Source organism: Mercenaria mercenaria, chromosome 9 (assembly GCF_021730395.1).
Source record: "Mercenaria mercenaria strain notata chromosome 9, MADL_Memer_1, whole genome shotgun sequence".
Lineage (NCBI taxonomy): Eukaryota > Metazoa > Mollusca > Bivalvia > Venerida > Veneridae > Mercenaria > Mercenaria mercenaria.
The window spans coordinates 2,763,558-2,781,703 of NC_069369.1; the positions used below are offsets into that span (position 1 = coordinate 2,763,558).

At 36.3% G+C, this 18,146-nt stretch overlaps 2 protein-coding genes across 2 annotated transcripts in view; one reads left to right on the top strand and one right to left on the bottom strand.

Annotated features, from left to right (window-relative positions):
* Window positions 1-903: 903 nt before the first annotated feature.
* LOC123546374 (swi5-dependent recombination DNA repair protein 1 homolog) lies at window positions 904-18,000 on the bottom strand. Its single transcript, XM_053550707.1, has 5 exons — window positions 17,878-18,000; window positions 14,383-14,443; window positions 13,307-13,918; window positions 5,405-9,612; window positions 904-4,782 (listed from the first exon to the last, which is right to left on the bottom strand). The coding sequence occupies exons 2-4, from the start codon at window positions 14,419-14,421 to the stop codon at window positions 9,430-9,432; spliced, it is 834 nt and encodes a 277-aa protein (XP_053406682.1). The 5' UTR covers window positions 14,422-14,443; window positions 17,878-18,000; the 3' UTR covers window positions 904-4,782; window positions 5,405-9,429.
* LOC123546373 (condensin complex subunit 2-like) overlaps window positions 17,950-18,146 on the top strand; it is a 43,464-nt gene continuing 43,267 nt past the window's right edge. The window contains exon 1 of the mRNA XM_045332588.2: window positions 17,950-18,065. The gene's annotated coding sequence lies outside the window, so the exon portion shown is untranslated. The remainder of the gene's footprint in view (window positions 18,066-18,146) is intronic.

Genomic DNA, 18,146 nt, shown 5'->3' on the forward strand with positions numbered 1-18,146 from the left:
AAAATCAGTACTATATGCAATAATTATACGATGTACATCAATATTCCTTAGAAAACTACATATTGGCTTCAGAATGTAAAATTTACCAATTGTGACTTTATCTATGACTTAAGTACCAAACATATCAAGAGCTGTCACAGGAGACAGTGTGCTCGACTATTTCAATGCTGTATAGTGAAACTGGGCACATCTGAGGAAACTGCAGCTGTCACGGAAGTGTTTAATGACTCAGGTGGTGGATGAAGATATTGCACAATGGCCTGAGTCTGTGTCAAAAATATTAAGTAATGATAGAGGTAAAGATAAAGTGTACCAAAACACTATAATTCTAAGCAAAATGGGGGCATAATTTAAAAAATATTGGTGCAAGAGTTATGCACCTTGTGTAGTATGATGTAGGTGATGATTTGGAACAACTGCTTCAAGTTTGAATCAAATGCATTTTGTAATAACTGAGATATATGAAAATGCATCAAAATTAACCTTAAATTCTAAGTAAAAGCGGGCATAATTCATGAAAAAGAGGGTCATGATGACTCTGGATCGCTCACCTGAGTAATATGAATGTCAAACTGATGCTAAGATATTAAGAAAGTCAGTAGGTCATATTCATGGTCAATGAAATTCAGTTTTAAGATCGGCATGCAGGTAGAGGACTACTAGGCAATGCATCGTACCAAATATCAAAAGCCTAGGCCTTGCAGTTTCAGGCAAGAAGATTTTTAAAGTTTTTTTACTTAATTATAATTATAAAAGTCTGTGCAAAACTTGGTACCCCCTGGGCAAGGCCTCTTTTCATCCCGGGGTAATAATATGAAAAATATTGGTACATGACCATTATGCAATGCAACATGCCAAATATCAAAAGCCTAGGCCTTTAGTTTCAAACAAGAAGATTTAAAAAAAAAAAATTCCTATATAATTTATATAATAATTAAGTGACCCAAGGGCAGGGCCCTCTTTTCATCCCAGGGTAATAATTTAAACAATCTTAGTAGAGGACCACAAGGCAATGCTACATACTAAATATCAAACGTCTAGGTCTTGTGGTTTAAGACAAGAAGATTTCTAAAGTTTTTTCCTATATTAGTTTATGTACAATTTGGGAAACCAGGGTTGGGCCTCTTTTCACCCCAGTGGTATAATTTGAACAATTTTGGTAGAAGACCATAAGACAATCAGTGTGGGGAATCACGTGACCCAAAATGGTACGGAACACGGAAATCAACATGGCGGATTTCTTACTTTTTTACCAATTTTCAAAGGTTAGTAAAAACTACAGCATCTATTTCGTTCGTATTATAGCGCAGTCTATGCGCATTTTAATGCTCTTTCCAGCGATGTATGTGTCTTGTCTACGTTCTCTCTAGTTTCTGAGTTAACTTCGAGGTTTTGACCGAACCGAGGATAATTTTCTGTAAAAACGCAATGGTACGATACACGTAATTACTCTTTGCACACAAAAATCTATGTAATATGCAGTTTTTCGTACTTGTTTCAATCTGTAACTGTTAGATCTTTATCATATAGTAACCATGCACAGTGTTTCTTTATGATTTTTCGTGAATTCTTGTAAAAGATCGACAAAGTATTGAAATGGTACGCGACACTTGCTATGATACGCAACACGTATTAACTGTTGGCAGTCTAATACGCAACACGTGCATGTGTCACCAACGGCGATTCAACTTCAAAATTGAGTCATAATTAATAAATTAACTATTTCAAACGTGGTTTTCAGTTTTTTAAAATCGTTCGGAAGCACTGCAATCTTTATTTATGTTTAAACAGGTCAGCGCGCTAAGACTTTCATGTTTCAAAATTACATAAAATCTATTAATCTGATTTCAAAATGACGCAGTTGTTTAGTTTTCTAATCTTGTATACTTTTCTTCTACAGAAATGGCAAAACCTAAGAAGAAACGGAGTCTGACACTTGGAAAAAGAAGTGGATAAAGAAGCAAAACAAGAATATCAATATTAAACTAACTTTCCAATTGCCGCAATGCGCCAGGAAATCACCAGTGAGAAAACCAACAAAAAGACTGCTTACGCCATCTGAATCCCCTCTACAGCTTATATCCAGCAAACTGAAGTATTAAGTCATTTAGGTCACCTGTCGCTTCCAAAAAACAAACATAAAATAACTCTCGATTAAAGTTAAAGTCTTCAAGAACACTTGTTTGACCTGTAGAGGAAAACAGTGATATATACAGACGATGTAGAGCACTTCTTAAACACTGAATTGCAAGTGTGAAGAGCTGCATAATACAGACAATGTAGTCCCCGTTGATGTGGCTGATGAAGCAATGGACTTGATGAAGTAATGATAAAATTTCTAAAATTGGTTAAAGATAAAAAATTCCACTGAAGAGTATATCATTTTTTTGTGGATGGAGGTTGTTTGTTGGTTTGGGTGCACTAATACAACACAAATGAGATACTCGAACAAAACTAAGATGTTTTGGAAACCCTGCTGGAGAATGTTTGGGGGACGGTTTATTCGTTTTATGAGCGGATACAAAAATAGGGAAGAGAACATAATTGGGAATGTCAGATCTAGGGCTGACATCACCCTAAACATCTTTGATAAACATTGCCGTACCAGATTTGCTAGTGTTTATACCATTAAGTTACAAATAAGTTTTACAAAGCTGACTTTCTTAATGAAAATTTGGTCACGTATCGTGCTAAAATCATCTAAAATTTGAACTAATTATTGAACTCTAAATAAAAGTTACTATATACCTTTCTTACGCATTTGTAGTCATTAGTTTCGATAGTTTCTTCATGGAAACATTTAACAGAAAACGTTTTATTTTGCAGTATCATTGAAAAAAATACTACACTACATTTTGTATATCGGGTCTGGTAAACCTACCCCACTTGGCCAGGCCAACATTATCTGCTACCCCCTGTAAAGTATCTTTTAACGTTATGGTACATCCCGAGACATAAAACAATCATACAAAATAAATTAGTCTTCATCGGATTACGTTTTGAAAAGTTCACCCACCACACAATGTTTGCGAACTGGGTGAGCTTTTATATTATGTACGACTGTTCTATGTCTCGGGATGTACAATACTGTATATGGGCGTAGCTAATATGGTGGTCTGGTCAAGCGGGCATGTTTTTCAGACCCCATGTGTCTGTGTGATATTTTTGGAGCGAAAAATCGTCTTGGTATATCTGTAATTGTTTCATAATACTCTACTCGCGATTTTATGGATTTTGTGTTACTATGTTTATAGTTGGTATTTTTATATGACGGTATCAGCATTTTGACGTTGTTTCTAGTTTCAGTTTTGTATATTCGTATATACATATATATATATGTGTGTGTGTATATACTTGCAATTTGCTCAAGTATTATTTATGTGTGAGTAAAGTGTGATTTAACCAGGAGTTCAAGTTAAATAAGCATTTTATATTTACGTACAAAAAATGAACAATTAATAAATAATTATAATAATTCAAACTGATTTTGTTTTTTGGTGGCTATATTGTCCATTGAAACAGTATTCCAGATACTTAGAAGCGGAAAGAGGCTTTGGAAGAACCATAACAAGATCCAAACTACCTAGTTTTCTCATATAAAGAGGCTGTTATTAGTTGGGCTCTAACGTAAACCCTCTATCTTTTCAATTTCACAGTGATTAGAAACTTGAGTAACAGTTTGGTTACTTCTTTATTGCAATTAAAAACATAATTAAACACAATTATGTCACAAAAACATGTGCAAAGAAAAAAACATATCATTTTTTTTAATTGACAAAAAAGCTATCAAAGCTCATTTTCATTATCTATACAGAATCTATACAGCAAGCTTCCAACAATAAATTAAAACAAAATCAAAGAAAAACACTGTCATTAGAAATTTCTTTTTCTCAATGTCATCGAGTCTTTCTATTCCCATTGAGTATGCCAATTTATATCACATAATGTCCTTTTGCATAAAATTTAGCCCCATGATTGTACTCATAGTTTTCACATTGTTTACTGAATATATCAATTTTTCCCTAATGTTTACTATTAAAAACATCGGTTCTTTCTTCACTCAGTACCTATTTCACTTCCCGTAATTGTATTAAATTCCTCGTCTCATTTAGTATAGATTTATATCACATTCCTTTTCACATTAAGTACTCAAATATTTTTTCTTTTCTCCAATTGTATTTATATCATCCTCCTTTTATTTTCGGTACTGATATCGTAACTATTTCTTTTCTCGTTCATATGCACTTCTCAGTCCAGTCCCATCCTCTTCATCGGTAGCATTTTAGATTCATTCGTCCTAGCCTTCTCCCACCTTATACACAGAGCTCCTTTCTGAACTGCGTTCCTTGATGTACTAACAGTACCCTCTTTTCTTCTCACAGGAAGTCTCTTTCTGCTTGCAGTATCGAACATGTGATTTCTTCACATTTCTTCACACAGTAATTCAGTGTTTAAAAAGCGTTCTACATCGTCTCTGGTATCACTGTTTTCCTCTACATGTCCAGAAAGTGATCTTGAAGACTTTCATCGGGAGTTATTGTAAACTTTTTTTTTTGTTTTTTTTTTGGAAACGTCAGGTGACCAAATTCACTTTATTTTTTATTTACTGGAGATATGTTGTACATAGGGGATTTAGATGGCGTAAGCAGCCTTTTCGCTTGTGATTTCTTGACGGATTGCGGCAATTGGAAAGTTACTTTGATATTGATATTCTTATTTTGCTTCTTTATCCACTTCTTTTCCCAAGTGTCAGACCCGGTTTCTTCTTAGGTTTGGCGATTTCTGTAAAAGAAAAATATACAAGATTAGAAAACTGCGCCATTCTGAAATAAAATAAATATTTTAAGTAATTTTGAAACATGAAAGTCTTAGCGTGCTGACCTGTTTAAACATAAATAATGATTGCAGTGCTTCCGAACGATCTTAAAAAGTGAAAACCACGTTTGAAATAGTTAATAAATTAATTATGACTCAATTTTGAAGTTTAATCGCCGTTGGTGACACATGCACGTGTTGCGTATTAGACTGCCAACAGTTAGTACGTGTTGCGTATCATAGCAAGTGTCGCGTACCATTTCAACAGTTTGTCAAGTTTTGCAAGAATTCGCGAAAAAGCGTAAACAAACACTGTGCATAGTTACTGCATGATAAAGATCTAACAGTTACAGAATGAAACAAGTACGAAAAACTGCATATTACATAGATTTGTATGAGCAAAGAGTAATTACGTGTATCGTACCATTGTGTTTTTAAAGAAATTATCCTCGCTTCGATCAAAACCTCGAAGGTAACTCAGAAACTAGAGAGAACGTAGACAAGACACATACATCGCTGGAAAGAGCACTAAAATGCGCATAGACTGCGCTATAATACGAGCGAAATAGATGCTGTAGTTTTTACTAACCTTTGAAAATTGGTAAAAAAGTCAGAAATCCGCCATGTTGACTTCCGTGTTCCGTACCATTTTGGGCCACGTGATTCCCCACACTGACAATGCTACAAACCAAATATCAAAGGCCTATGTCTTGTGGTTTCAGACAAGAAGATTTTTAAAGTCTTTTCTTGTATGTTTATGTAAAACTTGGGACCCCCGGGGCCATGCCATATTTGACCCTAGGGGGATAATTTGAACAATCTTGGTTAGAGGACCACTAGAAGATGCTACATACTAAATATCAAAGCCCTAGGCCATGTGTGATTTTGATCAAGAAGATTTTCAAAGTTTTCCCCATATAAGTCTATATAAACCATATGACTCCCTGGGGCAGGGCCATATTTGACCCTAGGGGGATAAATCTTAGTAGAGGACCACTAGATGATGTTACATACCAGAAACCAAAGCCCTGAGCCCTGTGGTTTTGAACAAGAAGATTTTTAAAGTTTTTCCTTTTGGTTACCATGGCTACCAGTGTTCTGCACAGAATTCAATTCTTTGAACAATATTGAAAGGGGGTCACTCAAGGATCATTCCTGTGGAGTTTGGTGTAATTCTGCCCAGTTGTTTTCAAGAAGATTTCTTTTTAGAAAATGCTGACAGACACACGACACACGATGGACATTGAGCGCTCACGAAAGCTCACCGTGAGCCTTTGGCTCAGGTGAGCTAAAAAATGGTGCCAGAGTGATGCACCTTGTGTCATATGATGTGGGTGATAAGGTGGAACAAGTCTTTTAAGTTTGAATCAAGTCTATTTAGTAATAACATAGATAGAGCGAACATGACTATTGTATAAAAACTTAAACCTGAAATTGTAAGTCAAAAGGGGGATTATTCATGAAATATTGGTGCAAGAGTTATGGTCCTTGTGTCATATGATATGAGTGATGATGTTGAACAACTATTTTAAGTTTGAATCAAATCCATTCAGTAATAACTGAGATATAGTGAAAGTGCATCAAAACTTTCACCTGAAATTCTAAGTAAAAGGGGAATAATTCATTAAATATTGGTACCAGAGTTATGGGCCTTGTGTCATATGATGTGGGAGATGATGTGGAACAACTACTTTCAGTCTGAATCAAATCCATTTAGGAATAACTGAGATAGAGTGAAAGTGCATCAAAACTAACATGAAATTCTAAGTAAAAAGGGGATATAATACATAAAATATCGGTTTGAGAGCTATGGCCCTTGTGCCATATGATGTGGGTAATGATGAGGATTAACTATTTTAAGTTTAAAGCAAATCCATCAAGTAATTACAGAGATAAGGAGAAAAAAGAGAAAGTGTAAAAAAACTTTAACTGAGGTCAGGATGCGGAAAGACGCCGACACCAGGTCAAGTAGGATAGCTCTCCATATACTTCCTATAGTCAAGCTAAAACGTAGCTGAGGTATGTAAGTTTCTGTAAAGCCTGTATGGCAGATCTATCATTCCAATATCACAGAAAACCTGAATGTCCTGAACAAATTGGGCAAATCTTCTGACTTATTGAAAAACTAGAATGTGTCTGTAGGACACAGAGTGTGCCCCCACTGGTACATTTGTCATAAATAAGGGGAAATAATTCAAATGTTTGCAGTCTTAATGGGGTATAGCCTGAACAAGCATTTTATGAAAAGGATTCATTATTCTAGGTCATATACTTTTTGAACTATGAGCATTACAAACAAAAAATCCACTATTTTGGCTATTTCAAGGGCCATAACTCTGTAATAAGCGCTAAGATTCTCAAGAAGAATGTTAAGTGTGCAAGGTAACATTATGATAAAGACTCAAGCAAGGTTTCACAAGTTTACATCAAATACTTTTTGAGCTAGGCACGTAATTAGGTGAAAATGTACTGTTTCAGGGGCCATAACTTTAACAAGAGGGTCATGATGACCCTGAATCACTTACCTGAGAAATATAAGCCACATGTTTAAAATGGCACACTGATGCTAAAATATTAGAAAGAAGGTCACATTCATGGTCACTGAAAGTCAGTTTTAAGATCGGTGTGCAAAACTGTACATATCATACATATTTCAAGGCTGTAACTTAAAAAACAAGAAAGTAGGTCAGTAGGTCAAGGTCACAGTCAAGTGACCCCTAATTGATTGTGGTCATCAGGTAATCATAATAAAACAGACTAGGAAATATGATCTGATAATTTTTTAAGTATTTATTCCTATATAACTCATATAACAAGTGACCCCAGGGCGGGGCCTTTTTTCATCCCAGGGGCATAATTTCAACAATCTTATTAGAAATCCACTAGGCAATGCTACATACCAAATATCAAAGGCCTAGGCCTTGAACTTTCAGACAAGAAGATTTTTTAACCCCTATACAAGTCTATGTTAAATTTGGGACCCCAAGGGCATGGCCTCTTTTCACCCCAGGGGCATAATTTGAACAATTTTGGCAGAGGACCACAATGCAATGCAACATATCAAATATCAAAAGCCTAGGCCTTGCTGTTTAAGGCAAGAAGATTTTTTAATTTTTTTCCTATATAAAACTTGAGACCCCCTGGGGCTGGGCCTCTTTTCACCCCAGGGTTATAATTTAAACAATTTTGATAGAGGTTACATACCAAATATCAAAGGCCTAGGTCTTTTGGTTTTAGACAAGAAGATTTTTAAAGTTTTTTCCTATATAAGTCTATGTAAAACTTGTGACCCCAGGGACACAATTTGATCAATCTTCATAGAGGAAAAATTAGATGATGTCACATGCCAAATATCAAGAATTTACGCCTTGCAGTTTTGGACAAGAAGATTTTTAAAGTTTTTCCTTTCGGTTGCCATGGCAACCAGAGTTCTGCATGGAATTCAATTCTTTGAAAATTTTTGAAAGGGGGCCACTTAAGGATCATTCCTTGAAGTTTTGTGTAATTCTACTCAGTGGTTTTCAAGAAGAATATTTTTTTAGACATTGTTGACGGACGCACGACCCACGACGGACATTGAGCGGTCACAAAAGCTCACCATGAGCCTTTGGCTCAGGTGAGCTAAAAATAGAGAAAGGAGCCAGCCAAAAAATAAGAGGTGTGCAAGTTTATATCATGATAAAGACACATCGAGGGCTGAGCGCGAAACTATTATATCTTATTCTTTATTTATATACAGTTACAATAGTTTCGCGCTCAGCCCACGACATGCAAGTTTTAATCCATTTATATCATAAACTCTTTGAGCTAGGTGCATCACAAGGTGAAAATGTGCATTTTTGACTATTTCAGGGGCCGTAAGTCTGAAAATAGGGGGCAGAGGCAGACAAAAAATAGGAGGTATGCAAGTTCATATCATGATAAAGACACATGCAAGCTCTAATCAATTCATATGCAATACTTTTTGAGGTAAGCACGTCATAACGTCATAATGTGCATTTTTGACTATTTCAGGGGCCATAACTCTATCATATAGGGGGCTTACCCAGATGAAAAATAAGAGGTGCACAAGTTCATATCATGATAAAGACTCATGCAAGGTTTAATAAATTTATATTAAATACTTTTTGAGTTGGGCGTGTCACAAGGTGAAAATGTGCATTTTTTACTATTTCAGGGGCCATAACTCTCAAAATAGGGGGCTGACCCAGATGAAAAATAGGAGGTGCACAAGTTCATTTCATGATTAATACTCATGCAAGGTTTCATGAATCTACATCAAACACATTTTGAGCTAGGTGTGTCACAAGGTGAAAATGTGCATTTTTGACTATTTCAGGGGCAATAACTATGGAAATAGGGGGCGGAGCCAGATAAAAAATAGGAGGTGCGCAAGTTCATATCATGATAAAGACTCATGCAAGGTTCCATCAATTTATATCAAATACTTTCTGAGCTAGGCGCGTCACGAACTTTGGATGGACGGACGCACACATGCACGCACGGACAAGACCAAATCTATATGCCCCCACCACTTATGGGTGGGCACAAAAATGCAAACATAAAGCCTCACATTTTGACTTCAAAAATTGAGAAATATAGGTCAAGACTTCATTAAAAGAAAGTTTCGTCATCCTCTGCACTAAAATGAAGAAGCTCATGGTCTATTCCGAGATGGTTTATAAGTTCTGTAAGAGATGGTCTGGGTTCCGGCATAGCTGCATGGAGATCCTGCACTGCCTGCTGGGAAACAGCTCGCCATTTATCTATCAAGATCTGTAACTCTTCCAGATTATTCTGAAATATATGTGAATACTTTAAATATAGGGCAGGTTGAGTCTTAATAAGATTTCATTTCTTGCCTACCACTCAGCGGGAAAGACAAGGTTATCTGGATAGGGGACCACTGTATCTTATCCCGAGAGAAAAGATAAGCTACATGTGCACATATTGACCCCATAATTTGATGTTGTATCATCTCAAAGAGCAAAGAGATTTTTAATTTAAAATATCTTTGAATATATTGCCACAATATCAATGGTAGGCAAGAAAAAATACCTTACCTGACTACCTGAGTAATGCAAGTATTTTCCCAAACTTAGAACAGTGTGGATAAAAAACCTCCCTAGCTCAGTTTTCCATTCCATGCTGTCCCTGGGGTTTGGGAAAACTCTGTCTTACACAGGCAGTCATTTAAGATCCGTGTAATCTTTACAGTGAGAATCTTCCTATGCAGAGCAAAGAGCCATTAAAAAGAAACAGGGTTAATTACCAGAATGTCCTGTATATTTTAATTTGTTTGTTGGTATGTTCAAATGGACCATTTCAAATACAGATGTTTAGTTAAGAAACAGTATGAAGAGTCATTTACTGCCATACAGTTAAAGTCCAAAGCTATTTTCCTCTGGGTAACTAAATGCAGCAACTGCATTCATGAAATATATTGACTCAAAAAGCAAAATATCTTAACTGTTTTTGTCACATTATCAAGAGATGTGTGCATTTTAGCATTTCACTTATAACCAGACATTATTAATTACCAGACATTGCTCATTAGCAGATATTATTAATTACAAGACATTTCTCATCACCAGCCATTACTCATTACAAGATATTACTCATTACCAGACATTACTCATTCCCAGACATTGCTCATTACCAGACATTATTAATTAAAGACATTGCTCATCACCAGCCATTGCTCATTACATGACATTACTCATTACCAGCCATTGCTCATTACAAGACATTTCTCATCACCAGCCATTACTCATTACCAGATATTACTCATAACCAGCCATTGCTCATTACCAGCCATTGCTCATCACCAGCCATTGCTCATAACAAGACATTTCTCATCACCAGACATTACTCATTACCAGCCATTGCTCATTACCAGGCACTGCTATTTACCAGCCATTGCTCATTACAAGATATTGCTCATTACCAGACATTGCTCATCACCAGTCATTGCTCATTACCAGACATTGCAATTTACCAGCCATTCCTTTTTAACAGACATCGCTCTTCACCAGACATTGCTCATCAGACATTACTCATTACCAGACAATACTCATTACCAGACATTACTCATTGACAGACATAACTCATCACCAGACATTGCTCATTACCAGACATTGCTCATCACCAGACATTGCTCATTACCAGACATTGCTCATCACCAGACATTGCTCATCACCAGACATTGCTCATTCCATTGCTCATCACCAGACATTGCTCATCACCAGACATGCTCATCACCAGTCATTGCTCATCACCAGACATTGCTCTTACCAGACATGTCCATCACAGACATTGCTATTACCAGACATTGCTCATCAGACATTCTCATCACCAGACAATACTCATTACCAGACATTACTCATCATCAGACATTGCTCATTACCAGACATTGCTCATCACCAGACATTGCTCATCACCAGACATTGCTCATCATTGCTCAGACATTGCTCATCACCAGACATTGCTCATTACCAGACATTGCTCATCACCAGACATTGCTCATCACCAGACATTGCTCATCACCAGACATAACTCATCACCAGACATTGCTCATCACCAGACATTACTCATTACCAGACACTGCTCATCACCAGACATTGCTCATTACCAGACATTGCTCATCACCAGACATTGCTCATCACCAGACATTACTCATCACCAGACATTACTCATCACCAGACATTGCTCATTACCAGACATTGCTCATCACCAGACATTGCTCATCACCAGACATTGCTCATCACCAGACAGTACTCATTACCAGACATTGCTCATAACCAGACATTGCTCATCACCAGACATTACTCATTACCAGACATTGCTCATCACCAGACATTACTCATTACCAGACATAACTCATTACCAGACATTGCTCAGTACCAGATATTACTCATTACAAGACACTGCTCATTACCAGACATTCCTCATCACCAGACATTGCTCATCACCAGACATTACTCATCACCAGATATAACTCATCACCAGACATTGCTCATTACCAGACATTGCTCATCACCAGACATTACTCATTACCAGACATAACTCATTACCAGACATTCCTCATCTCCAGACATTGCTAATCACCAGACACTGCTCATTACCAGACATTGCTCATCACCAGACATTGCTCATCACCAGACATTACTCTTTACCAGACATTACTCATTATCAGACATCACTCATTACAAGACATTGCTAAATACCAGACATTTCCTATTCCAAGACACAACTTGTTGCTGGACATTGCTCATTACCACATTGTTCATTCCCAGACACTTCTTCTTACAGGCCATTTTTCATTACCTTGTGATCAGACATTACTCATTGCCATGTATTCAATGTCCAATGTAATCTATTGAACTGTGCCCATATATTTAATATTCAGTACAATTCACTGAACTGTGCCCATGTATTCAGTATCCAGTGGAACCCACTAAACTGTTCCCATGTATTCAATATCCAGTGTAATCTACTAAACTGTGCCCATAGTGTTATCTACTAAACTGTAGAAGGTAGGTCAAGAGTAAGTAAAATTTAATAATGTTTGCTGTTCTATCACCAACAGCAACCTCAATGATAAAAACTATAATTTGTGAATAAAACAATCTGCTCTAAATGAACTGTCAACATAGCTCAAACATGGGAACTTCATCAGTCACTTTTTATGAAAATAACACTATTTGAAAATTGGAACCCTGATGGAATTTACTGAATTGTGGCCATGATCTATTAATAACCCAGTGATCTACTAAATTGTGTCCATGTACTCAACATATAATCCATAAATTCATGTCCTCATGATCTTTTAAATGAAACCTCATAATTTATTGTCCACAAAGTATAAATCACACTCCCTTGTTACAGTATCTGACCCAAGTGACCTTGACCTTTTCAGTTGCTGATCCTAAATCAAAAGGTGTTTGTCCTTAAATAAGACCAGTCGTTATATGAGGTTTGATAAGAATATTGGAAGTAATTAAGAACACTCAAACTAAGAATTTTAATCAAAGCATTATGCTTACAATATCTGACCTCAATGACCTTGACCTCACCCTAAATAAAGCATGACTGCCTCTAACCTTTTATGAGATTTAATGATAATAGGGATAATTGTTTAGAAGATATAGTGAAATACATATACCACATAACTTTAATGTGAAAACAATGCTGGCAGTGATGTCAAATGCCCTGATGAGTACAATAGCTCTCCTTATACTTTAATTATTAACAGACCTTTGATTACGATTTTTTTCCTAATTTTCATGGACCAAAATTACTTTTCACTATCATTTATATTATTTAAGGTATCTTCAAATTCTTAAATGTTCGTTCACAACACAAAGACGTATGTACACAATGTGTAATTTGTACCCGACTGTACCAAAACAATAAAGAAGAAATAATCAGTAATGGATCTTGTTTGCATTACAATTTTTATGGTAAATTCTCCCGACTTGAAATATAATACCTTTGATCTGTACATTTTAACCATCCTTAGCTTCCGTAATTGTTCCTCTTTTGTTTCAACTTCTTTCAATAACCTTGACCTTGATGACACTACAGATGGATCGAGATCAGTTAAATCACTTCTGTCGGACTGTTCTGAAGAAGTGCCTCTAGGTTTTTCCAGAGCTGTGTCATTTTCTTTGTTTGCATCTTCAAAAGAAAGTTTGCTGCCTTTGGCCCGAGATGCAGATGACCTTGACCTTTGCGTTAATGGTGTTTGATTCAAGGAACTGTTACTGGCATTACATTTTGCAGCTTTTTCATCTAATTTTGTTTTCTCTACATGTAAACTAGAGGGCTGATGAGAGAGAGTAGACACACTGACCAACGATGATGTCTTGTTACTATGGCAATCAGTAAACTCCTTGTATCCTCTGTGAAGAGTACCTGACTGATCAGTCATGCACTGCCTCTTAATTTGTGGTGAAAAGGATGCACTTTTTTCTATTAAATCAGTCTGTTTCCTTTCTTCTGTTGGGGCACCAACTGGAATTTTTGGTTCCCTGGCAACAGGTTCAGGAGAAGCATGGTAACGACCACATTTTTTCAGCCTTTCTTTTAAACTGCTGCTCAACTGGAAAACAAAAGCTTTTATGATTATTTATAAAAGTTTAAAGTGTAGACCAATCTTAAAAATATTTAGTTCCCCTTCCTTTGAGGAGTGACATTTAAGGCTGGATACATAGGCAGGAAAAGATTTTTTATTAAATTCTTTAATATAATGTCTTAAAAATTTTTAAATAACAAGCACTAGCACTATTTAGAATGAGCCTGTGTCTCCTGCGTGGTAAAAATAACACCAGTTTTTCATTCATAAACAGCTCTTAATATGTACAAATATACTTTCCAAAAATACACGGTGATCAATTAGAAAATTTATACATATAATTATTCTTTAGTCAGGTTGCTGTATATACTCAAGAACTTACATTAGCAAATTCTGTCCACAGTTGCCAAATTTTCATATTTCATGCAATAAGAGAGCTAATGTTGAGATATTAGGACATGGAAAAAACTGATAATTAACCGATATACTACCTGTGACTTGACTATAGGTGGAGTAGATGTCTTGTTCATAATTGAAGATGTAAAACAGGTTCTGAAATTATACAAATCTAGTAGTGAAAATTTTGCTAAAAGGAGAATCATAATCATAGACATGAGCAGGTAGGAGCTGGGTGAAGAGCTGGGTGGACGAGTACGAGTCAACAGGTGATCGCTACAGGAATTTTTGGTGCATTTATGATTTATCAACATACTTTTAACTCAAACTTGTTTTTTACTAAAATGTGTCAGTAAGACATAAATGCCCCTGCTTAATATGTGAATACTGATGTAAAAACATAGAAGTTTGTATCAAAGATGTCCAAGTCTTGCAAGGGACATTACACTTTGTTACAGTGAATGTCCTTGCCAAGTAAATTTAACAGATATCCACCAATGTATAAAGAATATAATACAGGACAAAAAATAATTTTTAAATATTGGACCTCTAAGTAGGCCAGTGACAGTTCAGCTTGGAACTTGAGTCTTGCATGTGACATCTTGTCTTATTTAATATGGTGAATGATTTTGCCAAGTTAATTGAACATCCATCCAAGCATGCAGCAATTAAAGACCAGAGAACGTTACCGTACATATCTGACCTCTAATTATGAGCTTGACCTCTAAGTTAGGGGTCTAGGTCTTGCACATTAAAATCTTCTTTTAATGATGAATGTCTGTGCCAAGTGATTTGAATATCCATTCATGCATTAAAAAGTTACAAACTGGACATTTTTTTAGTCTTGCCTATGACACATTTCTTGTAATTAATGAGAAATGTTTCTGCCATTCTGACCACGCATGACAAAGTTCTTGATCAGACACAGTTTTCCAATCAGAAACACTGGCAGACAAACAGACCTACACAAAGACATAGAGTGATAGACACTCACAACAGTATTATTTTTGCCTCCCCCTATTTTTAATGGTGGTGACATAAGAACTTCTTCTTATTCATTTTAAGAGACATTTCGGAAATCATTTTTATGTCAAAAAATGAATACAATAAACAATTAAGGGGATTATGCCTTTAGCCCATCAGTAAGTTGATTTCTAACATCACTGGCCATGTTTAAAGCATAAAAAGTGCAGTTTTGTAACTTTTTGTTAAAAAGTTGAAAAAAATTTCTCCAAGGACATCTACATCTACATCTTTCACCCAACCGTCGATTTCCGACTATCACTGGGCGGCGCTGTCAGAGAAACAGTTGTTAAAGAACTGATATGTTACAATGTTAAAAGAATAAAAGCTAAAAAAGACAGTATGCTACAGTTAAAATGGGACAGAGGCAACAGAATTACATACTGACCACCGCCAGCCTCTCTCTAAAGATACTGAGACTGGGGCTAGATTTAACATGAGTTGGTAGGGAGTTCCAGAGTCGGATGGTCCTAGGGAAGTAGGAGTTAGAAAAGTACTGAGTGTGAGACATGGGGATTAAGTAATTTAGGTTTCTAGTTGGAATAAGATGAGATTGGTCGACTGCAACTGTCTGGGTCCTTATTTTATAAAACATTACTAATGAATTGTGTAACCTTCTATATTGGAGTGTATTCCATTCTAAGGTTTTCAGCATTTGTGTAACACTACTGGTGTAACTGTAGTCATACATGACGTACCTAGCAGCTGACCTTTGGACATTTTCGACTTTGCTAGTGAGGGTTTTTTGCCAAGGATGCCAGACGCTTGAACAGTACTCAAGTTGAGGGCGGACATAGGTGTTATAGGCAGCAATTTTGACCTTTTTATTATCAGTTTTGACATTTCGTTGTATGAAGCGAAGAGTGGAAGTTGCTTTGGAAGTGATACTGTCAATGTGTTTGGACCAGTTTAGATCTTTGGAAATGGTTATGCCTAAGTATTTAGCTGCCTCACAAGTTTTTAACTCTATGTTGTGAAGTTTGTAGGGGTAGACTACAGGATTTTTCTTTCTAAGAATTCTAAGGACTTCACACTTGTCCGGGTTGAACTCCATGGACCATGTCTTCTCCCAGGTTTCTAAGCTAATCAGGTCTTGTTGCAGAGATATACTATCTGAAATGGAGTTGATGGTAAGGTATATTATGGTGTCATCTGCAAACATTCTTGCGTTACATTTGACGGAATCTGGTAAGTCATTGATATATACCAGGAAGAGACATGGCCCAAGAACAGACCCCTGGGGAACTCCAGACAGTACAGGAAGTTCACTGGAAAAATGACCATCAACAGCGACTTTCTGGGAGCGGTTGGACAGGAAAGATTTGACCCATTTGGTAATTTGTGGGTTGACACCAAGGCTTTGTAGTTTATAAATTAGTCTAATGTGATCGACCTTGTCAAACGCCTTGGAGAAGTCCATGACAATAACATCTGTTTGTTGACCCTGTTCAGTGTTATTGTAAAGTTCCTGAGTGAAATTAATGAGCTGAGTCTCACAACTGTGACCTGATCTAAAGCCGTGCTGGAACTGGCTAAGTAGCTTATGCTTGTCAAAATAGGTCATAAGATTGGAAACAACAATGTGTTCAAGGAGTTTGGAAGCAATGCAAGTTAGGGAAATTGGGCGATAGTTACTAGGTTTAGACTTGGGACCTTTTTTAAATACAGGGGCTACGGTGGCTTTTTTCCAATCACTGGGTACTCGGCCAGATTCGAGAGATAACCTGTATATATGGGCAAGTACAGGAGCCACAGGACATAAAAACATTTAGGGTCGGTTCAAAAATTTAGGGTAGGTCGGGATGCAAGTCAATGAATCCTGCAAGTCTATTTGCACAATTTACAGCAAGGCTTAAACTTCCACTCCTTATCAAGACGAATTTCCCAAGAACAATTTAACTGTTCAGTTTCTAACCAGTCGGCATTGAATCTCCTGCATCTGTACGCACACATTGAAAGTACACTATTAAACATATGTTAAATCTAACCCTAACCTTAAGTCAGTATATATAGATAGTATACTAAAACTGTACATATATGCAATACATGCGTACAACCAATACAGGCGATTTAATGTTGGCGGTTTCTAACATGGCCATCTTTGTCTGATATTTCATCATCAAAGCAGGGTGATCCTTTTTAATGTGCAAAACTTTACATTTGTCAATGTTGAAATACATATTTAAAGCCTCATAAAATTTGTCCTGATCTTCAACTTCTTGAAATGTCTCAAAATCCTGGAGATTGTATAGATCTAAAAACTTGTTAAGTCTAATCTATGGTATTAATAAACCAAGAAAGTCTAGACAATACGAATTTTGAGACTTTTTACCATCATACATCAGATTAAAACGAAGCTGAGTGGAAAATGTTACACTTTAGCGAATAAGAAAGAGATTTCATATTCAGCACGCGTCGCGAAAACATATGATAAACTAAATTAAGGCAACACAGTTGAACAAAACGGTAATAGAAAAAAAAATCAGGACGAAAAAAAATCCATATAAAATATTTATTGGATAAATACTGGTGCTGTCTAGTAACGTAAATCTTAATTATTCTCCTACTTTTTAAATTTCCGCCGTCATATTCGCCTAACTCTATGAATTACTGAAATGCCGAACTTCAGCACAAATCTCGCGAGACTTCGCTGACAAAGGCGGGTTCTTCAAAGATGAATAAATAAACACAAACGTTCGCTTTTCTTGGAAAGTGAGATAGAAATTGATTATAAAATTTCACTACGTTTTCTAAAGTAAGTTATTTCAAGTTTGTTTCGATTAAAATTTAGCATTTGTTGGTCAGATTGTAAGAGAAAAATCCGTTTAACGTTTGA

Bases quoted from the DNA above. Each gene is read 5' to 3' on its own strand.
- LOC123546374 (XM_053550707.1), bottom strand. From the start codon at position 14,421: ATGAACAAGACATCTACTCCACCTATAGTCAAGTCACAG. The intron at 13,919-14,382 runs GTAGTATATCGG...TTTGTTTTCCAG, and splicing joins CACCTATAGTCAAGTCACAG to TTGAGCAGCAGTTTAAAAGA. The intron at 9,613-13,306 runs GTATTATATTTC...CATATATTTCAG, and splicing joins TTAAAATGTACAGATCAAAG to AATAATCTGGAAGAGTTACA.